Source organism: Ranitomeya imitator, chromosome 10 (genome assembly GCF_032444005.1).
Source record: "Ranitomeya imitator isolate aRanImi1 chromosome 10, aRanImi1.pri, whole genome shotgun sequence".
NCBI lineage: Eukaryota > Metazoa > Chordata > Amphibia > Anura > Dendrobatidae > Ranitomeya > Ranitomeya imitator.
Genome location: NC_091291.1, coordinates 25,393,363 through 25,416,735, shown reverse-complemented (window position 1 = coordinate 25,416,735; position 23,373 = coordinate 25,393,363). Strand labels below are relative to the sequence as shown.

Sequence of the window (23,373 nt, the reverse complement as noted above, 5' to 3'; positions counted from 1 at the left end):
GCTCGTGTGGTTGGTGAGGTGGCAGCTCGGGTGGTTGGTGAGGTGGCAGCGGCTCGGGTGGTTGGTGAGGCGGCAGCTCAGGTAGTTGGTGAGGTGGCAGCTCGGGTGGTTGGTGAGGTGGCAGCTCGTGTGGTTGGTGACGTGGCAGCGGCTTGGGTGGTTGGTGAGGCGGCAGCTCGGGTGGTGGTGAGGCATCAGCTCAGGTGGTGGTGAGGCGGCAGCTCAGGTGGTTGGTGATGCGGCAGCTCGGGTAGTGGTGAGGCAGCAGCTCGGGTGGTTGGTGAGGGGGCAGCTCGGGTGGTTGGTGAGGCAGCAGAATGGTTATTGCAGATTGTAGGCTTTCCTGAAGAGATGGGTTTTCAGGTTCCGTCTGAAGGAGCCGAGGGTGGTGGATAATCAGATGTGTTGAGTCGTGGAATTGCAGAGGATGGGGGATATTCGGGAGAAATCTTGGAGGCGGTTGTGTGAGGAACAAATAAGTGTGGAGGAGAGTAGGAGGTCTTGGGAGGATCGGAGATCACGTGAGGGAAGATAGTGGGAGATTAGTTCAAAGATATAGGGAGGGGACAGGTTGTGAATGGCTTTGTAGATCAGTGTTAGTAGTTTGAACTGGATTCGTTTGGAAATTGGGAGCAAGTGGAGGGATTTGCAGAGGGGAGAAGCAGGGGAGTAACGAGGAGAGAGGTGGATTAGCCGGGCAGCAGAGTTGAGGACAGACTGGAGTGGTGCAAGGAGTTAGCGGGGAGGCCACAGAGAAGGGTGTTGCAGTAGTCGAGGCGGGAGATGATGAGGGCATGCACAAGAGTTTTAGTAGATTGTGGGCTGAGGAAGGGACGGATTCTGGCAATATTTTTGAGTTGGAGGCGACAGGAGATGGCAAGAGTTTGGACGTGCGATTTGAAAAACAGGGCAGAATCGAGAGGTATTCCGCGGCAGCAGATTTCAGGTGCGGGTGAGAGCGTGACGCCGTTTACTGTAATAGATAGGTCAGGTAGGGGGGATACGTGAGATGGAGGTAAGATGATGAGTTTGGTTATGTCTACATTGAGTTTTATGAAGCAAGAGGTGAAGGAGGATATGGCCGATAGACACTCCGGGATTCTGGACAGAAGAGTGGTGACATCTGAGTCAGTGAGGTGCCTAGGGCGGGACGATGCCGGGGGCGGCACCTGAGCAAGTTTTTTTTCTGTTTTTTTTTAAATTAAAGTCCGGGGTCACCAACCCGCCCCCCCCCCCTGTCTGCCCGCCGGCTGCCTGCCTCCTTGAAGATGTCATGCTCACCCTACTCCAGCCATGCCTGGTCTCAGCGCCGGCAGCTCGTCCTGTGTGAGCGGTCACATGGTACCACTCATTAAGGTGATGAATATGGACGCATATTCATGACCTTAATGAGCGGTTCCACATGACCGCTCACGCAGGAAGGAGGTGCTGCGCCGGGACAGAGATGGAGGGATGTTTGGAGCCGTGTGGGAAAGGTGAGTATGACAGCCAGGGAGGACAGGGGGGGGGAGGATGAAGGAGGACGGGGAGCCGAGCCATGCAAGATGGGAGTGGGGAGCCGAGCCATGCATACAAGATGGGGGGGGGGAAATAAGCCATGCATACAAGATGGGGGGGTGAGATGAGCCATGCATACAGGAAGGGAGGGGGGGTGAGATGAGCCATGCATACAGGAAAGGAGGGGGGGTGAGATGAGCCATGCATACAGGATGGGAGGGGAGGTGAGATGAGCCATGCATACAGGATGGGAGGGGGGGTGAGATGAGCCATGCATACAGGAAAGGAGGGGGGGTGAGATGAGCCATGCATACAGGATGGGAGGGGGGGGTGAGATGAGCCATGCATACAGGAAAGGAGGGGGGGTGAGATGAGCCATGCATACAGGATGGGAGGGGGGTGAGATGAGCCATGCATACAGGATGGGGGGGGTGAGATGAGCCATGCATACAGGATAGGAGGGGGGGTGAGATGAGCCATGCATACAGGATGGGAGGAGGGGTGAAATGAGCCATGCATACCGGATGGGAGGGGGGTGAGATGAGCCATGCATACAGGATGGGAGGGGGATATGAGCCATGCATACAAGATGGGAGGGAGGGGGCAATTATGCAGTATTTAGCATCGTGTGTGGCCATTATACAGTATGGAGCATCATGTGCAGTCATTATACAGTATAGAGTATCATGTGTGGTCATTATACAGTATGGAGCACTGTGTGGCCATTATACAGTATGGAGCATCATGTGCGGCCATTATACAGTATGGAGCATCATGTGCAGTCATTATACAGTATAGAGCATCATGTGTGGTCATTATACACTATGGAGCACTGTGGGGCCATTATACAGTATGGAGCATCATGTGCAGTCATACAGTATAGAGCATCATGTGGGGTCATTATACAGTATGGAGCATCATGTGCAGTCATTATACAGTATGGAGCATCATGTGTGGCCATTATACAGTATAGAGCATCATGTGTGGTCATTATACAGTATGGAGCACTGTGTGGCCATTGTACAGTATGGAGCATCATGTGGAGCCATTATACAGTATGGAGCATCATGTGCAGTCATTATACAGTATAGAGCATCATGTGTGGCCATTATACAGTATAGAGCATCATGTGTGGTCATTATACAGTATGGAGCACTGTGGGGCCATTATACAGTATGGAGCATCATGTGCGGTCATTATACAGTATGGAGCATCATGTGCAGTCATTATACAGTATAGAGCACTGTGGGGCCATTATACAGTATGGAGCATCATGTGTGGCCATTATACAGTATGGAGCACTGTGTGGCCGTATTTTTTTTTTGTTTGTAATTATTGTTTATGAAAGTGTGATCAGCAGTACTAAATGGATGTGGTTGGGGCGTGGGTATGGGTGTGACTAGTTGTGAAAAGGGTGTGGTCAGAAGCGTGGCCTAAAATTTTCCGCATAGCGCCCCACAAACTTTATCCCTCTTTCCCTTCTTCAAAAGTTGGGAGGTATGATACCGCATTTGCCGGATCGCGGCAAGTTCCACAAATGTCCACAAATCCCATAGGAAATGAATGAGGCCGTACGCAGTGTTGCCGTAAGTGATCCGTTACACGGCAGATGTGGAAAAACTGCCGGATCTGCTGCAAAAGGCGACTTTCATAACAACGATTCTTGCCAAAGTCACTGCCGATAGCGTCATACTCACCAAAGGGGGAGGCAGCACTAAAAGTGCCTAGGGCAGCAGAAACTCTAAATACGGCCCTGGTCCTAGGCCAAGGGTATAGATGGAAAAAAGTAGGGGCCCTAGGACAGAGCCTTGAGGGACTCCAACAGATAGAGGGCGGGATGAGGAGGTAGTGTGTGAGTGCGAAATGCTAAATGTGCGGTCGGAAAGGTATGAGGAGATCCAGGACAGGGCAAGGTCTTTGATGCCGAGGGAAGAATCTGTAGCAGTAAGCAGTGATCGACTGTGTCGAAAGCAGAGGACAGGTCGAGAAGGAGGAGGATGGAGAACTGTCTGTTAGCTTTGGCTGTGAAACTGAGCTGCCATTATGATTCCCCAAGTCAGTACGACTGCGCAGATACCAAACATGTCTAGCATCTTATTTTATTTTTGCATTCTGGGCAAACAAAGGTGCAGCCTCCCTTTTCCTGGAGCTGGGCATTACAGTCATCTAGTTCCCCATGGCTGGGAGTCCAGCAGTCGGGTCTCAGCCCTTATTCACATGTACATCATTTGGCACATGGTAAGGTTTAATTACCAGAGGTTGGCACGGGCTTGACTAGGGTCACCGTGTCGTGGTAGGATGGCTTATATGTTTGTTTTAATCAAAATAACGCTAACTAAGCATCCTATAGTATTTCCATGCACTATTGCTATTTATTGACTACACGGTATTTGCTTATTTTGTTGTTTTTTTTAAGTGCCATTTTTTAAAATGATCTGCGGTTCCCACACTGTCACGCAGATGATAACGTGTGAGCTGGCAGATGTGACCGGCGGTACAAAAAAGGTTACCGCCGGTCACATGTGTCACCTGATGAGTATTAGGGCTTGTTTCCACATGCGAGAAACACGTCCGTGTCTCGCATGTGGAAACGAAGTTCCGGCGCCGGCACTCCGGAGCAGAGCGTGCGGCCGCATAGCAACACATGCAGCTGCACGCTCCACTCCGGAGTGCCGGCGCCAGAGCTTCGTTTCCACATGCGAGACACGGACGTGTTCCTCGCAAGTGAAAACAAGCCCTTACTCTCATCAGCATACACTTGCTATCGCTGGTTACAGTGAGACCAGGTGCCACTGATGTTGTGCAATGAATAAAAAAAAATGATGTGTGGTCCCTCTATTTTTATAACCAGCACAGGCAAAACCCACAGTTGTGCGTTGCAGCCCTCACCTGTCAGCTTTATCATGGCTGGTTATCAAAAAGAGGGGTCCCATGCCATTTATTAAAAACTAGATGGTGGCCCGATTCTAACGCATCGGGTATTCTAGAATATGTATGTATATAGCAGCCACATAGTATATAGCACAGGCCACGTAGTATATAGGAGTACTATGTGGCCTGTGGTATATACCATGTGGCTGCTATATACATACATATTGTAGAATACCCGATGCGTTAATATAGGCCACGCAGTAAATAACACGGTCCACGTATATAACACAGCCCACGCAGTATATAGCAGCCACGCAGTATATAACACAGCCCACGTAGTATGTAACACTGGCCACATTATATATAGCACAGCCCACATAGTATCTAACAGTGGCCACGTGGTATATTGCAGCCACGCAGTATAGAACACAGCCACGTAGTATATAACACTGCCCACGTAGTATATAGCAGCCATGTAGTTTATAACGCAGCCCACGCAGTATAGAACACAGCCCACATAGTATGTAACACTGGCCAGGTAGTATATAGCAGCCACGCGGTATCTAACACAGCCCACGTAGTATTTAGCAGTGTGGGCACCATATCCGTTAAAAAAATAATTTAAATAAAAAATAGTTCTCTACTCACCAGCCGGCGGGATCCAGAGTAGATCCAGTGAACCTCTGGCAATGCGCGCGTGGCTGCCGCCATCTTTCGTTCCCAGGATGCATTGCGAAATTACCCAGATCACTTAGCGGTCTCGCGAGAACGCTAAGTCTTCTGGGTAATTTCGCAATCCATCTCTGGGAATGGAAGCTGGCGGCAGACGCGAGCGCATCGTCGGACGACGGAAGGTGAGAATAGCAGGTTTTTTGTTTATATTATTTTTAACAGTAGATCTTTTTACTATTGATGCCGCAAAGGTAGCATCAATAGTAAAAACTTGGTCACACAGGGTTAATAGCGGCGGTAACGGAGTGAGTTACCCGCGGCATAACGCGGTCCGTTACCACTGGCATTAACCCTGTGTGAGTGGTTTACTGGAGGGGAGTATGGAGCGGGCGCCGGGCGCTGACTGCAGGGGAGTATGGAGCGGGCGCCAACTGCAGGGAGTATGGAGCGGGCACTGACTGCGGGGAGTATGGAGCGGGCGCCAACTGCGGGGAGTATGGAGCGGGTGCCGGGCACTGACTGCAAGGGAGTAGGGAGGGACTAATCGGACTGTGGCCGTCGCTGATTGGTCGCGGCAGCTGTCATTGTCCATGACAGGCAGCTGGGGAGACCAAACAGCGACTTGCATTTCCATGACAGACAGAGGCCGCGACCAATGAATATCCGTGACAGACAGAAAGACAGACAGATGGAAGTGACCCTTAGACAATTATATAGATTAATTTAAAAAAAAAAACGGAGGGGGTTCTCCCCACCCTCCATTTTTGACAATCAGTCAAGCTTAAGTAGACAGCTGGGGCCTGGTATTCTCAGACTGGTAAAGGGCCACGGATATTAGCCCTTCCCAGCCTAAAAATGGCAGCCAGCAGCCACCCCAGAAAATAGATGCGCCTTTTCTTGGGCTGTTATTTTTAGGCTGGGAGGAAGGGGAAGTGGCAATATCCATGGCCCCTTAACAGCCTGAGAATACCATCCACCAGCTGTTTTAGCTTGGCTGGTTGTCAAAAATGGATGGGGACCCCACGCCGTTTTATTTAAATTGAAAAAAAAAAAGTTGGACCCCTCTATTCTTGATAACAGTCTATGATAAAGCTGACAGCTGAGGGTTGCAGCCCGCAGCTGTTGGTTTTGCTTGTGCTGGTTATCAAAAGTAGGAGACTCCACGTCATTTTTTTTTTTACATTTATAGCACAGGCTGGCTGATGAATACTCGTCAGCCTCGCCTGCTATTAGCGACAGCAGGCATACGCTGATGAGTAGTACTCTCTCATCAGCCGACGCCTGTGACCGGTGGTCACCCTTTGACCACCGGTCACAGCTACTGGTTCAGGCTTTCACCTGTATGACAGCGTGTGAACTACAGAGCTCTGACCGGCGCTAACGGCCGGATCTTATGCTGTGCTTCCACCTGGGCATGTAAACACTGCCATTAGTCATTGACAGCAGCATTTAACTGGTTAACAGCTGCTGGTGGATCTTCGGATCCACCTGTGATTGTTGGAGGCACACGACAGATCAGCTGTCATTTGCAGTGAATGTTGGGCCGACATCAAATGCGGGGACACGACCGATGACATAACTATACGTCCAAGGTCGTGAAGGGTGTTAATTAGTATGGATGTAGCTGGAGGACAGAGAAGCCCTGAGGTGGTTGTGGGGGGCACATACTTTTCTCCATATATTAGGTTATTCATGTTATTAGCCTTGCAGTGATCGGAGGATAGATCCATCAGTTCCTATTCTCCAGGCCGCGCTGCTTTGATGTATAGTATCCACATCCTTGGAGAAATGTCAGATGACGGCTGGAGTGTAGCACCACCCCAGCCTTCCAGCCCCTCACTCAGCTTTGTATTTGACTACGATGCATTTTGGATCACAGGTCCGATCCCCCAACTGACTATGTAAACCTTTCTGTATTTTTAGTTATTCCCCTCCCCCCACATTAATGCAGATGTCACTGTGCTCAGCAGAAGCCGGTGACGTCCCACTCGGTCCATATGTGACATTACTGAAGATGCCGAACTCCTGATGTGGAGCAGGATTTTGCCCTTTTTTGGATTTTTATTTTAGGTCCATAGTCTCAGGCTTTAAAAAAAAAAAAATAAAATCTGTTATCTTCCCTTGTTGCCGCCAATCACTCAATGCCTCACTGGACCCATAGGGGGCACAATTATACTACTTTTCAATGGGCTGCATTGGCAGAGTGATATTACAGGTTCCTGTTTCCAGGTGCAATTGGGCACATGGACATATTTCACTTTACACTATAGGCTGCGATCTTTTATACCAATAATTGAAACCTATATACCGCTGTATTGGTACTTTAAGCATCCTGTATTTATTGGCTGAAGCTTCATTTCAACACACCGTAACATTGTGTTGAAATAATCTGGTCACTGACACATAGTACCAAAAAAAGATTTCTTTTTGTGGGATAGGCAATTAACCCTTTCTTTCCAGTGTTTGCAATGTTATCTAGACTTCATGCAAATGTAGGATTATCATCTTCAATCTTCAATGTAGATGTATGCAGAACTATATGCTTGTATAATTTTAATATATGTGCAAGAAAGGTACCCTTAATGCCAAATATGTGTACTAGTGTCCTACTGCTGTGGCCGTTCGACCCCTTTGTGTTTTTTGGTTTGAGGCCCCTTTTTTAAAAATTGTTACGTTTGTCATTTTTTATAGTCTGAAATAAAGTAGTTTGGATTTTGCTCTACGTTTGTGTGACACTCTTCATCTATAGGTTGTACAATTGCGACATGATCTGTATGATATACTATTACATGGAGTGTTCCGCGCTCCTTGCGCGGGGAAGATCCGCCAGGGTGTTGTGCTTACTGGCTTATATGATTAGCCAAAATTTAAAGGGCATCTCCCCCATATACAAACCAGTGACAAAGTATTTCATGTCACAATATCAGAGCCCGGAGTGACAGCTGTCAGTCAGTCTGATCATCACCTTTCCTGTTACTCTCTCATCCCACTAATGGTGTATAGGGGCGACAGTACAGGGGGACACACTGCCATATTACCATGGGAAAAGGGTCTCAGAGTCGAGACTTCTTCTGATCTCTGGAACAAGGGGCCCCTTAGACCGAATTATTTCCCTGCCATAAATAGGGGCATAGAAAAAGTCAACCACCAGCACTCGGATGAGGGATGCACGCACAGGAGTCCAAGGATCCAGTCGGACCCAAAATCACAAGCAGAGAAAAAGGAGCAGCATCCATACCAGGTGAATCGTGTCCAAAATGGTCTTTATTCAGCCATATAAAAGATACTACGTTTCGGCCAAATTGGCCTTTGTCAAGCATCATGCTTGACAAAGGCCAATTTGGCCGAAACGTATCTTTTATATGGCTGAATAAAGACCGTTTTGGACACGATTCACCTGGTATGGATGCTGCTCCTTTTTCTCTGCTTGCCATAAATAGGGGGTCACAGCTCGAGAACCCCACCTAAATGCAGAAGCCCTCACACCAGACCTTCCAGGCTCCCCGAGACAATAACTTCACAGTAGACATGGCTCATGTAGAAATCCATGTATTTAACAAGTCAGTGGATGGAGCGAGCGCTTCGCCCCGAGGAGCAGACGCCGGTAATCGGATTAAGTTCCACTAAACACATTAACGACAGAACGAGCCGAGAAAGCGACGTCACCGGCCGGATCTGATTAAATAGCGGGAATGGACATTCCTGGACTGAATGGTGGCGGCTTCTGCACGAGCGCAGCGGGCTTAGAAGTCAGGACCTTCCTTCTTCAAGTTCTTGTAGTCGATTGTTTCATTGTAAAACTGCGGAGACACAAGAAATGGTTAATGGGACTCGTTCCTTATGAGGGGGGGGGATACACAATCGTCAACTTAAAGGGGCGTTCCAGGAAAAGATCTGTCAGTCAGTCATCACGAGGATGGGTCATCCTCTGCGGCACTCGGACCCCACTGGTTTCGTTAGCAACAGGTTTCAATACATCTCCACTTTAAAAACCAATGTTGCCGTAATACTCGTTGCCTGCATACAAGGGAACACGACTGCTGACAATGGTGGGGGGGATTCAATCCAAAGGGGAACGTGCATATAACATTTAATTAGACCAAAGGTCTACAGCTATTGCAAAAATACAACTCCCAGCATGCCATGTTGCCGTCAGACCGCTACAACCATGATAATGGTCCAGTATAATAATGGCGGCGTCCCCCCATCCATCCGTACCTTGTACTGGTAGTTTGGGCTCTTCTTGCTCCAGGGGTCCGGGTTGTTTTTCTTGTCCCAGCTGCAAAAAATAAATAAATGAAAATGCAAATTTAATATCAAGATTAATTCACAAAATTCCTTTAACCCCTTCCTGACATGGTGAGAGGGAACTTACACGACTTCAGGGCTGGACATAGTCACCCTCAGAGCGTAGAGGAGGGAGCCGGCACCTCCTAACCCCACGAACAGGAACAGGGGGATCAACTGAAAAGACACAAAAATCATAATGAGCCGAGGTCATGGGGTCACCAGCTCTGCAATACCCCTCAGTGTAGCTGTACATTCTTATGCTCTCTGTTATCAGCCATTTTCAAACACATTAGTGGCTCTTTAGCATGCACCTGTTTTTCTGTCTGGAAGTGCCAGTCAGTCTTTGATATTTGGAGGATAAGTGACCTCAGCCACCGTCACTTTATGACATTTCCACCCAAGTCAGCTGCTCCTATTATAACAATATGGTAGCAATAAAAGGCAAAGGCTACCGCCCCTTTAAGACTGTCCCTATCTGTATATAAGGTGGCATAAATGTCACCGACACATTCTGGGGGGTCCCGACCTTCCAAAAAGATCAGGATAAGGACATGACTACGACCTGCGGTCAAACTACATATCCCAGCATGCCTGTGGCTGGACGAGCATGCTGAGATTTGTAGTTGTTTCACCTCAGAAATAAACCTGCACTTCCCACCCTTCCCCCCCCAGGAGTGTAAAACCTCCCTGAGCTACGTGCAGAGCGACAGCTCCCAGGTGAAAGAGACCGGAAGCGTTAAGCATCTGCAGCGACGATCGTTAACCCCTAATAGCCCATAACAGGGACATATTTATCATCACCAGGGGTCCAATCGTTCACAAGAAGGAGGGTCCTTAAGCCCTCAAACCTACAATGGCACCTGCATGGAATGTGGGGGGGGGGGGTCTGGGGACTGACGGGACCCCCTGCAATCAGACATTTATACCCTTCCTATCGCAGTGTAAAAGCGTCTGGACCAACAGTCACAGAATAGCGCTGCAGCGTTACAAGAGACCCCCGGACGCAACAGAAACAAGCGCAGTCATGTGATCACAAAAGACTGGAATAAAATAAAATGGAAAATATAGAAAAAAAAAAATTAATAAAAAATACCCTTTAAAAATTCTAAAAAAAATACCTGAGGGGGGGGGGGGGGAATAATAATAAAAAAATATATATATATATATTTATTAAAATAAATTATATAAAATATAAATAAAGTAAGTTAAAATATAACAATGGGAGTAAAATAAATATTTACAAATAAAATAAAAAAACAAAGTGACGTCTAATAAATAAACAGGAAGAATATCAAATTAAAAAAATATTAACCCTTCACTCCCCCCCCCCCCGGGTTCTGCTGAGAATTAACGGTCGCGGATTACTCACACTCGGGTGTTTGCGGGCGTGGGTGAGCATAGTACGGAACATGATGGCGGCCGCGCTGTCTCCTCCGTGCGCACGGATTCCTTCACTGCGACACAATGTCACAAGAACACACGGCGAGGACCCCTCTGACGTCACTGGCTGGGGCCCTGTTTAGGGCTGGCTTATATAAACGCCTGAGCGTTCCGGCACAGGGTGTAATAGGGGGGGAAGGCTGTCCTTGAATATGCCTGAAAGTTCCGGCACACAAAGATAAAACGAGGACAGGTTGTTTTTCTCTCTTTATAGTGTACGAAAAGAGCAAATGGCAGAAAACGCGCCTAAGAATAAAATGATGAAACAGGACGGACAACGCAGGCGCACTGAAATGGACCCCGCCAGACCACGTGACGTGTTAGCCTCGTCGATCATCCTGCGAGTCAATGACTGTCATCAACCACCAGAGGGAGCAGCTGAGCAGAAATAACTTTTGGAAAAAGTTTTTTTTTTAAGTTTTGAAATTTGCAAAAGGAAAGTTTCCTCAATCGCACAGATTTGCAGACAGGTGTAAAGCCCGGCTGAGAAACCCCTCGTAAACAGTGAAACTTTCATAAATTGCTTAGAGTACCCCATATAAATCTGCAACCTACCTGTATATACAAATCAACAACCAGGCCATAGATGTGCGCCCCCATTAATAACAGACGCAGGGGGGTATTTATTGGGTCTGACGATTGGTAGCGGAGCAGCTTCTGGGCAGATTCCACTATCTGATAATTCACAGCACAGACCCAAGTTATAAGCAGCACACGATCACCTGCACATTATTATTATTAATTTTTAAAGCACCATTTATTCCATGGCGCTTTACATGTGAATAGGGTGCAAATATAGACAAATACATTAAATATGAGCAATACAAGGCACACGAGTACATAAGGAGGGAGGACCCTGCCCGCGAGGGCTCACAGTCTGCAGGGGATGGGTGAGGATACACTAGGAGAGGGTAGGGCAGGTTGTGCGGTGGTTCAGTAGGTTGAGTCGTTGAGGATCACTTCAGGTTGTAGGCTTGTCGGAAGAGGTGGGTCTTCAGGTTCTTTTTGAAGGTTTCGATGGTAGGTGAGAGTCTGATATGTTGGGGTAGAGGGTTCCAGAGTAGGGGGGATACGCGAGAGAAATCTTGGATGCGGTTGTGGGGAGAGGAGATAAGAGGGGAGTAGAGAAGGAGATCTTGTGAGGATCGGAGGTTGCGTGCAGGAAAGTACCGGGAGACGAGGTCACAGATGTATGGAGGAGACAGGTTGTGGATGGCTTTGTATACACTTCTTCTCCTGATATCACACCGACCTTTTTAGAAAACACCAGTGATTGTCTTACCGCTGTCTCTAACATCATGTCATCCCTCTATCTGAAACTAAACCTGTCAAAAACTGAACTCCTCGTGTTCTCTCCCTCTATTAACCTACCTTTGCCTGACATTGCCATCTCCGTGTGCGGTTCCACCATTACTCCAAAGCAACATGCCCGCTGCCTTGGGGTCATCCTTGATTCTGACCTTTCATTCACCCCCCACATCCGATCACTGGCTCGCTCTTCTTACCTGCATCTCAAAAACATTTCTAGAATTCGCCCTTTTCTTACTTTCGACTCTGCAAAAACTCTGACTGTTTCACTTATTCATTCTCGTCTGGACTATTGTAACTCTCTACTAATCGGTCTCCCTCTTACCAAACTCTCCCCGCTCCAATCTGTCCTGAATGCTGCTGCCAGGATCATATTCCTCACCAACCGTTACACCGATGCCTCTACCTTGTGCCAGTCATTACACTGGTTACCCATCCACTCCAGAATCCAGTACAAAACTACTACCCTCATCCACAAAGCACTCCATGGCTCAGCACCACCCTACATCTCCTCTCTGGTCTCAGTCTACCACCCTACCCGTGCCCTCCGCTCCGCTAATGACCTCAGGTTAGCATCCTCAATAATCAGAACCTCCCACTCCCGTCTCCAAGACTTTACACGTGCTGCGCCGATTCTTTGGAATGCACTACCTAGGTTAATACGATTAATCCCGAATCCCCACATTTTTAAGCGTGCCCTAAAAACTCATTTGTTCAGACTGGCCTACCGCCTCAATGCATTAACCTAACGATCCCTGTGTGGCCTATTTATATAAAAAAAAAAAACACAATCAGGTTCCTCGCATCATGTTCTCATTCACTTTATGCAGTTAATAGCCCTCTGTGTCTGTACTGCTACATACTTAGGCAGATAACTGGTTCATGCAGCTTTACATGAACACCTGAGCCTTACACTATGGCTGGTCCGAATAACTAAAGCAATTGTTACCATCCACCTCTCGTGTCTCCCCTTTTCCCCATAGTTTGTAAGCTTGCGAGCAGGGCCCTCACTCCTCCTGGTATCTGTTTTGAACTGTATTTCTGTTATGCTGTAATGTCTATTGTCTGTACAAGTCCCCTCTATAATTTGTAAAGCGCTGCGGAATATGTTGGCGCTATATAAATAAAAATTATTATTATTATTATTGTATGTCATTGTAAGGGTTTTGAACTGGAATCTCTGGGCGATAGGAAACCAGTGAAGGGATTGACAGAGGGGAGAGGCCGGGGAATAGCGGGGAGACAAGTAGATTAGTCGGGCAGCAGAGTGTAGAATAGATTGGAGAGGTGCCAGAGTGTTAGATGGCAGGCCAGAGAGTGGGAGGTTGCAGTAGTCAAGGCGGGAGATGATGAGGGCATGGACTAGGGTTTTTGTGGTGCGGTCAAGGAATGCACGGATCTGGGAAATATTTTTGAGTTTGAGTCGGCGGAAAGAGGCAAGGGCTTGGATATGTGGCTTGAAAGAGAGGGCAGAGTCGAGGATCACCCCGAGGCACCGGGCGTGTGGGACTGGGGAAAGTGAGGAGCCATTGACATTGATGGATAGGTCTGGTGGAGGGGTAGAGTGAGATGGGGGAAAGATGATGAATTCTGTTTTGTCCATGTTCAGTTTTAGAAAGCGACCAGAAAAGAAGGCTGAAATAGCAGACAGACAGTGCGGGATTTTGGTGAGTAAGGAGGTGAGGTCGGGTCCGGATAGGTAGATCTGCGTGTCATCAGCGTAGAGATGATATTGTAAACCATGGGATTCTATGAGCTGTCCCAGGCCGAAAGTGTAGATGGAGAAGAGTAGGGGTCCTAGAACAGAGCCTTGAGGAACACCGACTGACAAGGGGCGAGGTGAGGAGGTGGCGTGGGGGAGGGAGACACTGAATGTCCGGTCTGTTAGATATGATGAGATCCAGGATAGGGCCAAGTCTGTGATGCCAAGAGATGAGAGAATTTGTAGCAGAAGAGAGTGGTCCACAGTGTCGAAGGCAGAAGACAGGTCCAGGAGAAGGAGGACATAGTGTCGCTTGCTCCTGGCAGTTAGTAGGTCATTGGTGACTTTAGTTAGGGAAGTTTCAGTTGAGTGATGGGGTCGGAAGCCTGATTGTAACCGATCAAAGAGGGAGCAGGAGGAGAAGTGGGAGGACAGTTCAAGATGGACATGTTGTTCCAGTAATTTTGAGACATAAGGTAGAAGAGATATCGGGCGATAGCTAGACACAGAGGACGGGTCGAGGGACGGTTTTTTGAGGATGGGTGTGATGGAGGCATGTTTGAAGGATGAGGGGAAGACACCTGTTGTGAGAGAGGTTGAAGAGGTGCGTTAGGGTTGGGATGAAGGCCGTGGAAAGGTTAGGGATGAGGTGGGACGGGAGCGGGTCAAGCGTGCAGGTGGTGAGATGTGATCTTGACAGAAGGGTGGTTAGCTGATCGTCTGTCATGGTGGAGAAGCTGGTTTTGGAGGAGTGGGGTTGAGAAGTCAAGAGGCGGGGCATTGGGGGCTGCAGGCCAAATCTTTGTCTGATGTTATCGATCTTCTGCTTAAAGAAAGAGGCAAAGTCTTCAGCAGAAATGATCGGAGAGGAAGGGGGTGCTGGGGGATGGAGGAGAGAATTGAAAGTGTTGAAAAGCTGTTTAGGGTTGTGAGACAGGAAGGATATGAGAGATGAGAAGTTTGTTTTGCTGCAGTGAGCGTGGACTTGAAGCTGGTGAGGGACTGCTTGTATGCAGTGAAGTGGTCAGCGGAGCAGGATCGCTTCCATCTCCGCTCAGCGATCCTGGAAGCCCGTCTCAGTTCTTTGGTCAGGCTGGTCAGCCAGGGCTGCCTGTTGAGTGTACGAGTTTTGCTATGCATGAGCGGGGCGGCCGAATCGAGTGTTGATTTTATTGTGGTGTTATAAAAAGTGGCAGCAGCATCTGGGTCATGGAAGGAAGCTATGTCTGTGAGAGGTAGAAGGGACTCAGAGAGTGATTGTAAGTTGAGGTGTTTGAGATTTCTGCGAGGGTGAGTTTGTGGAGTGGGGATTGTGCACTAGGAGAGGTAGTTATTACATTATGTTCAGTAGTTATTACGGAGAGAATGCTCAAACAGCACAGAGACAGGGGCGACACATCACTGGTGCAACATGGGGGCCTGTTACTGCACAGGGGCCCCTGATGACTGTGGCCGCCACTGAGCAAACAGCAGAATAGTGAGTGCAGCTCTGGGGTATAATACATGATGTAACTCAGGATCAGTAATGTAATGTATGTACACAGTGACTGCACCAGCAGAATAGTGAGTGCAGCTCTGGGGTATAATACAGGATGTAACTCAGGATCAGTAATGTAATGTATGTACACAGTGACTGCACCAGCAGAATAGTGAGTGCAGCTCTGGGGTATAATACAGGATGTAACTCAGGATCAGTAATGTAATGTATGTACACAGTGACTGCACCAGCAGAATAGTGAGTGCAGCTCTGGGGTATAATACAGGATGTAACTCGGGATCAGTAATGTAATGTATGTACACAGTGACTGCACCAGCAGAATAGTGAGTGCAGCTCTGGGGTATAATACAGGAGGTAACTCAGGATCAGTAATGTAATGTATGTACACAGTGACTGCACCAGCAGAATAGTGAGTGCCGCTCTGGGGTATAATACAAGATTTAAGTTTTTATCCATGAGATTTTTCAGTCTTTGTAGCAATTTCCTTTTTTTAATTTTAGTGTCTAATAACTCTGTCCTTGTGGTATTAGACATCATCTGTGATTTCTTGTGCAAAATCAAGTTATTAACCCCTTAATGACCGCCGCTGTAGATAAAGTGTATAGCGCCTCCAGTCGGTTTTCTCCAGGTCTCTGCTGCCTGGGGTAGCCGAGATGCCACAGAACATGATTCAGGTCGGCTTTTACCGACCCCTGTTTTGCGATCGAAGTTATTAACCGTGTAACGGCGACCGCAAAAATAAAGTCTGATGTGCCATTTAATTTCTTTTTCCTCTGATGTGATCGCATATCAGAGGAGCGAGAAATAGGGTCCCAGATCCCCCCCCCCCCCCCCGATACCTCCTGATGCTCCTCAGCCCTCCTGCTTCCCCCATAGGCGCCGCCATCTTCTCCTGGGAAGAAAATGGCGGGCACATGCGCAGTGCGTCCGAGATCTGCTGGTCGGTACCCAGCCACAATAGGAAGATATTTCCTATTGGTTTATTTTGGTCACAGTGATCAAAATAAAATAATAGTAAATAAACCCCCCCCCCCTTATCACCCCCTTAGTTAGGCAAAAATAAGAAAGTGCATTTATTTCTATTTTCCAATTAGGGTTACAGATGGGCTAAAGTTAGGGTTAGAGTTGGGATTAGGGTTTAGATTGGGGATTAGGGTTCGGTTTGTGGTTAGGGTTGGGATTAGGTGTGTGTTGGAGTTAGAATTTGGGGGTTTTCTTTGTTTAGGTTTATCAGGGGGTCTCCAAACGCGACATGGCTCCACCATTGATTCCAGCCAATTTGGTGCTCCCTCCCTTCTGAGCTCTGCCATGCGCCCAAACAGGGGTTTACCCCAACATATGGGGTATCAGCACACTCAGGACAAATTGGACAACTTTTGGGGTCCAGTTTCTCCCATTACCCTTGGGAAAATAAATTGGGGGCTAAAAAAATCATTTTTGTGAAAAAAAAATATTTTTTTATTTTCACTGCTGTTTTATAAACTTCTGTGAAGCACTTGGGGGTTCAAAGTTCACACAACACATGTAGATAATTTCCTTGGGGGGTCTAGTTTCCAATATGGTGTCACTTGTGGGGGGGTTTCCAATGTTTAGGCACATCAGGGGCTCTGCAAACGTGACATGGCGTCCGATCTCAATTCCAGCCAATTCTGTATTGAAAACGTCAAACGGCGCTCCTTCCCTTCCGAGCTCTGCCATGCGCCCAAACAGGGGTTTACCCCCACATATGGGATATCGGCGTATTCAGGAGAAATTGCACAACGAATGTTGTTGTTCATTTTCTCTTTTTACACTTGTGACAATTAAAAAAATTGGTTCTTAATTAAAATGTTTGTATAAAAAAAAAAAAAAAGTTAATTTTTTCCTTCCACATTTCTTAACTTCCTGTGAAGCATGTAAAGGGTTAATAATCTTCTTGAATGTGGTTTTGAGCACCTTGGGGGGTGCGGTTTTTAGAATGGTGTCACTTTTGGGTATTTTCTGTCATATAGACCCCTCAAAGTGACTTTAAACGTGAGGTGGTCCGTAAAAAAATGGTTTTGTAAATGTTGAAAAAATGAGAAATCGCTGGTCAACTTTTAACCCTTATAACTTCCTAACAAAAAAAAAAAGAAAAATTTTCTTCCAAAATTGTGCTGATGTAAAGTAGACATGTGGGAAATGTTATTTATTAACTATTTTGTGTAACATATCTGTGATTTAAGGGCATAAAATTTCAAAATTTGAAAATTGCTAAATTTTAAACATTTTCGCCATATTTCCTTTTTTTCATAAATCAAGGCAAGTAATATCGAAGAAATGTTACCACTATCATGAAGTACAATATGTCACGAATAAACAGTGTCAGAATCACTGGGATCCGTTGAAGCGTTCCAGAGTTATAACCTCATAAAGTGACAGTGGCCAGAATTGTAAAAATTGGCCCGGTCATTAGGCTGCAAATTTTCTCTGTCACTAAGGGGTTAAAGAAAACAAAAAGGACACAATAGTACAAAAATGCAAAAACTTTATTAAGCCTCCTATCTGATCACTCACAGCTGTGCATGGGTGACCAGAGATGTCACAGGGTGCGGCGAAATGTGGGGGCACCAGAGCATGGACACCGGACCGCAGCGGCCCGGAGCCGCCTCACGGGACAAGATCACTTAAAGGGATCAATTTCTTTGTATTTAGGAGTAAAACAAAATAAAAAATATTTAAAAAAAAAAAAGTTTTTTTATATTCCGATTATTAAAGCGTCCATCTGTGATGCCAACTATGGCAGCCTCTGTACCCGATGCGGCCTTCTATCATCTATATAACATAAACCCAGCAGCTAATCCCTGACAGCCATTAATATAGTGCTCCGGTCACCTCCAGAGCTGCATCGAAAAAAAATAGTGTAACAATGATCAAGATAAAAAGTACAATAAACTATCTGTAAAAAAAAAAAAAAAAAATTAAAAAAAAATAATAGTTGGATAAAAGACACGAGACATTTAAATTACAGAAGAAAGGCCATTATCCTCCAAAATAAAGCTTGAGTAGAAAAAAAAATACTCTGTGCTGCTGTGAAACCTGCCACGAGTCCAGTGCATTTCTCTTCCTGCTGGGGACCCAATTTGTTATCATTCGAAAAATAGTCTGTGGACGAGTGAGGCACTGTTTCTGGAAGAAAACAATCGTGTTTTTCTATTCCTGTACATCCCCCCCTCCCCCCATAGGATCTCTAGATTTTTTTTTTTACATTCCCCATTTCAGACTTTATATTTCTACCCTAAAAATAGCAATTATTACAGTTTACGATTACACAATGGATTGTCGTACTCATTCATCCTTTTGTCCTATATTAAAAAAAAGGTTTTTTAAAAAAACAATAAAAACCCTAAAAAGACAAAAGCACATTGTAAGATCTGCTGTCCGCAGACTCGAGGCGATTAAGGCTTCCAGATTTCACCAGGATAAAATTTTTTTTGAAAAGTTGTCGCTGTTGAGCAGTGTTCACACGATGAGACTTTCCCGGCTCAGAGCTTCGCCCTGCAGAGAAGGAAAGGAAAAGGATGAGAAGAGCAGGAACCTTCCCCGCACAAGCCTTTAAAGGGTTGTCGCCTTTCATGGCACCCCAACAACCCAATGGAGGTGACAGAACCTGTCAGTAAAACCGGAGCCGCCCGCAGCAAAGCCGGAGCCGCCCGCAGCAAAGCCGGAGCCCCCGCAGCAAAGCCGGAGCCACCCGCAGCCACCCGCAGCAAAGCCGGAGCCACCCGCAGCAAAGCCGAAGCCACCCGCAGCAAAGCCGGAGCCACCCGCAGCCAAGCCGGAGCCACCGGCAGCAAAGCCGGAGCCACCCGCAGCCAAGCCGGAGCCACCCGCAGCCAAGCCGGAGCCACCCGCAGCCAAGCCGGAGCCACCCGCAGCCAAGCCGGAGCCACCCGCAGCCAAGCCGGAGCCACCCGCAGCCAAGCCGGAGCCACCCGCAGCCAAGCCGGAGCCACCCGCAGCCAAGCCGGAGCCACCCGCAGCTAAGCCGGAGCCACCCGCAGCTAAGCCGGAGCCACCCGCAGCCAAGCCGGAGCCACCCGCAGCCAAGCCGGAGCCACCCGCAGCTAAGCCGGAGCCACCCGCAGCTAAGCCGGAGCCACCCGCAGCTAAGCCGGAGCCACCCGCAGCTAAGCCGGAGCCACCCGCAGCTAAGCCGATCATGAGGTATGCATGACCTACACCAATACCACATCGGTGGGGCTGATTAACGTCACTGCTCAGCCCTGTGGACTTTATGGTTCTGACCTGCAATACCACGTATAGCCCCCGGGTGGCGCTAGTCCTGGAACCACATGATAGGACTCTTTGGTTCTCTAAAGAGCCTAGTAGGTGGAGATCAGAGGACTCTTCCATTTTGAAAGGCAAGGAGAGCTGCATTAATCAGCAAAGTTCTAGCGCATCCCTGATAAACACCTTAAAGGGACAGAGCAGGAAGCACAGACAGAAGTCATGCCACGCTCTGCACTGTGACTGACAGATTTCCCTTCATTCCAAAGCTGTCAATCTGACATGACTGCAAGAATTGAGAAAATTTGCTAATTTGCCTTTTCAGGGGGAAAAAATATGGTTCGGTATTTGGAATTTTCTGGGACCACCCTTATTTTTTTTTTGTCTGGGTGGGGTATGGAACAACACTGACCTTTTTCAGCTTCTTCCCTCGTGAAGATACAGACTCGCTCTCGGTATACGGCGGAGGTGGCGGTGGGAAATCGTCATCATCATCGTTGCGGCGGTTGTTTCTTCTGCCTTCCGAGCGAGAGGAATTGGCGACGCTATCCAATCCATCGCGGCTGCCAGCTCTCTGCTGCTGCTTCCTTCTCAGGGCGTCTTCGAGGAAGCGGTCGTCATACTCCGGGTCCTGGCGGGAGCGGTCGTAATCCCGGAGGTCGTCTCTACTCCTGCTCCTTTTACCCCCGTAATACTCGTCGCGGGGGTCCGGGGAGCGTGCGTCTCTTCCCCGGCCGTAGCCTCTGCTGCTGTCGTCATCTTCCGAGCTTCGTCTTCCTCGGCTTCGGTTGTCAGGAGGGTCGCGGTACCGATCTCTTCTCTCCAGGTCGTCCAAGTCGTCCATGGATCGGGTACGCGCTCGCCTCTCGCCGCGGTACAAGTCGTCGTTGTAGTCGTGTGGTCGCTGCGGGGGACGGCGGTAGCCGCTCTCCGGGAGACTTTCCAACTCGATGTCCTGGATCGGAGACATGGCCTGATTCCGCAAACGGCCGAGATCGTTACGCAGGTTATTTCGGTGATCGTCCTCGTGTAACGAGCTGACCTCACTCATTGCACATGCTGGGGAGAAGAAGCAGAAAAATAAAGGTCGTACGACGGGCTAGTTAGTTTCAACATGCAGAGTCTGAACAGGAGCCGAAGGAAATTCCTGATCAAAGGGGGTAAATGATTTTTGCAATTGGTCTTCATTAAGAATTCTGCACCATTTGCATTCTGCAGCCTCGGCTTTTGCATCTACTGCTTGCTGCAAAGTGAGCTAACAGAGAATCGGTCAGCGAGCTCGGTCTCATGGTCTTATCGGGGGAGTTTGTAACTCAGTTTCCGTCTTCTTCGGAGCTCCTCACGTGCAGGCAAACAAAGTCAATAAAAGCAAAACTGTGCAACATTTTTAATGAAACCGAAATACAAAAGTGATTTTTTTTGAGCACCGAATACAGGGGACTATTCCAATAGTGTGGCAGTTCTGATGATCCAGCACCAGGGATGTAATAGGAATACATAAAAAAATAACCGGTAACTTACTGTTCTCAAATCTGCCATTTTGAGGTCCCGGTCTGGTGGGATCGAAGTTCGCCAGCTCCTTCTCCATGTAGTAGAGGACCCTCATAGAATCGTCCTGCTGGTTGGCCTGGATGCGGTATCCACTTCGAACTGAAAAAAAAAAAATACCAAAAAAGGGGGAAATATTCATAAACTCAAGATAACAAAATCACACAGGAAAAAAAACAAAAACAAAAGCTTCTTACCAGATACTGGTGCATCGTTGTCCCGAAGAAGCGGCGCCTGAGAGCTGTGTCCGCCCACTGGAAGGACAGAAAAAAAGACAAAAATCAATGCAAAAGTAGCAATAAATCCACTGTCGCGGAACACGACTCTTCCTGCCGATTTACTCCCCGGCACAGCAGCAGTTTTATCCTTCAAGGATCGGTCCACAGTTGAGCTGCAATAATCCACTCTAGATTTTGCATCGAATCTGCCACCTGTAATATTAAATGTCCTGCAGGGTCTGAGATTAGCCGACATCACCAATCCTCACCGGAGCTCGCTGCGTCGTAATCATAGCCATTGTACATCTTTACGACAGATCCTGGCGGTGGCGCCATCTTCACCTGGTGGGAGTACATGGAAGGAGCGTAGACACTGGGGGCATACATGCTGGGTACCCCGGAAGTGGCCGCCTTCCCGGCTTCATATACTGCGTGGAACAGAGAGATCAATTACACATGTTATACAGCAAAGTAATCAAGACACCATGTCTGCTGTCTCCACTAGAGCATAGATTTATAGTCACCACTAGAAGGAGCTCACTACATATAGATTTATACAGTCACCACTAGAGGGAGCTCTCTACATACAGATTTATACAGCCACCACTAGAGGGAGCTCTCTACATACAGATCTGTACAGTCACCACTAGAGGGAGCTCACTACATACAGATTTATACAGTCACCACTAGAGGGAGCTCTCTACATACAGATCTGTACAGTCACCACTAGAGGGAGCTCACTACATACAGATTTATGCATCCACCACTAGAGGGAGCTCACTACATATAGATTTATACAGCCACCACTAGAGGGAGCTCACTGCATATAGATTTATACAGCCACCACTAGAGGGAGCTCTCTACATACAGATTTATACAACCACCACTAGAGGGAGCTCACTACATAGATTTATACAGCCACCACTAGAGGGAGATCACTACATACAGATTTATACAGCCACCACTAGAGGGAGCTCACTACATACAGATATATACAGCCACCACTAGAAGGAGCTCACTACATACAGATTTATACAGCCACCACTAGAAGGAGCTCGCTACATACAGATTATACAGCCACCACTAGGGGGAGCTCACTACATACAGATTTATACAGCCACCACTAGAAGGAGCTCGCTACATACAGATTTATACAGTCACCACTAAGAGGATCTCACTACATACAGATTTATACATCCACCACTAGAAGGAGCTCACTACATACAGATTATACAGCCACCACTAGAAGGAGCTCACTACATACAGATATATACAGCCACCACTAGAGGGAGATCACTACATACAGATTTATACAGTCACCACTAGAGGAAGCTCACTACATACAGATATATACAGCCACCACTAGAGGGAGATCACTACATACAGATTTATACAGCCACCACTAGAAGGAGCTCACTACATACAGATTATACAGTTACCACTAGAGGGAGCTCACTACATACAGATTATACAGCCACCACTAGAGAGAGCTCACTACATACAGATTTACACAACTCCTATTGGACACAATTATAAATCCATATGCTGTGAGCTCCCCCTAGTGGTGATGGCAGTCGGCCACAATTATATAATTAACCACAATGTCCAATAGGTTTTTGTGTCACAAAACAAATATGTATAAGGATATTAATTAGCACAGACTTTTGTAACTTTTTTCTTACATGTCCTCCATGTATTATTAATGTGAGAGAACGGGCGTCAGAAGAATGAACCTCTGACATTTCTTGACCACGATGGCTGCTATAAATTTTATAGTGACAGCCAATAGCGTATAACATTGCCAGGATGTAGCTCAATCCCATGTTTTATGGGAACAGGCTCAGCTAATACAGCCCAAGCCGACCGGCGCCATCTACATGCACGAATAGGTGAAATGCGGTGTCTGCGGCAGTACACGTACGAGCTCTGGGGCAGCAGCACTTCTCAGGGCAGCACGGGCACCGCACGTAGCAGCAGCAGGTGTGTGGGCAGCACTGGCACCAGCAGATGCCAATCATGAGCACGAGGAAAAATCCAGCGAGGACGACAAGTACCACGAAAAGCCAGTCTGCAAAACACGA

General features: G+C 47.5%; 2 protein-coding genes across 3 annotated transcripts in view; both read right to left on the bottom strand.

Moving 5' to 3' along the window:
• Positions 1-8,573: 8,573 nt before the first annotated feature.
• LOC138651032 (cytochrome c oxidase subunit NDUFA4-like) lies at positions 8,574-10,858 on the bottom strand. Its single transcript, XM_069740964.1, has 4 exons — positions 10,700-10,858; positions 9,416-9,504; positions 9,259-9,319; positions 8,574-8,840 (listed from the first exon to the last, which is right to left on the bottom strand). The coding sequence occupies exons 1-4, from the start codon at positions 10,739-10,741 to the stop codon at positions 8,784-8,786; spliced, it is 249 nt and encodes an 82-aa protein (XP_069597065.1). The 5' UTR covers positions 10,742-10,858; the 3' UTR covers positions 8,574-8,783.
• Positions 10,859-17,767: 6,909 nt separating this feature from the next.
• LSR (lipolysis stimulated lipoprotein receptor) overlaps positions 17,768-23,373 on the bottom strand; it is a 17,444-nt gene continuing 11,838 nt past the window's right edge. For both annotated transcript variants that reach the window (XM_069741754.1, XM_069741753.1), the window contains 6 exons: positions 23,214-23,360; positions 21,562-21,720; positions 21,272-21,328; positions 21,048-21,176; positions 19,939-20,585; positions 17,768-18,794 (listed from right to left, as the gene is read on the bottom strand). In XM_069741754.1, coding sequence (XP_069597855.1) covers positions 18,759-18,794; positions 19,939-20,585; positions 21,048-21,176; positions 21,272-21,328; positions 21,562-21,720; positions 23,214-23,360 — 1,175 coding nt within the window. In that variant the 3' untranslated portion in view covers positions 17,768-18,758. The remainder of the gene's footprint in view (positions 18,795-19,938; positions 20,586-21,047; positions 21,177-21,271; positions 21,329-21,561; positions 21,721-23,213; positions 23,361-23,373) is intronic.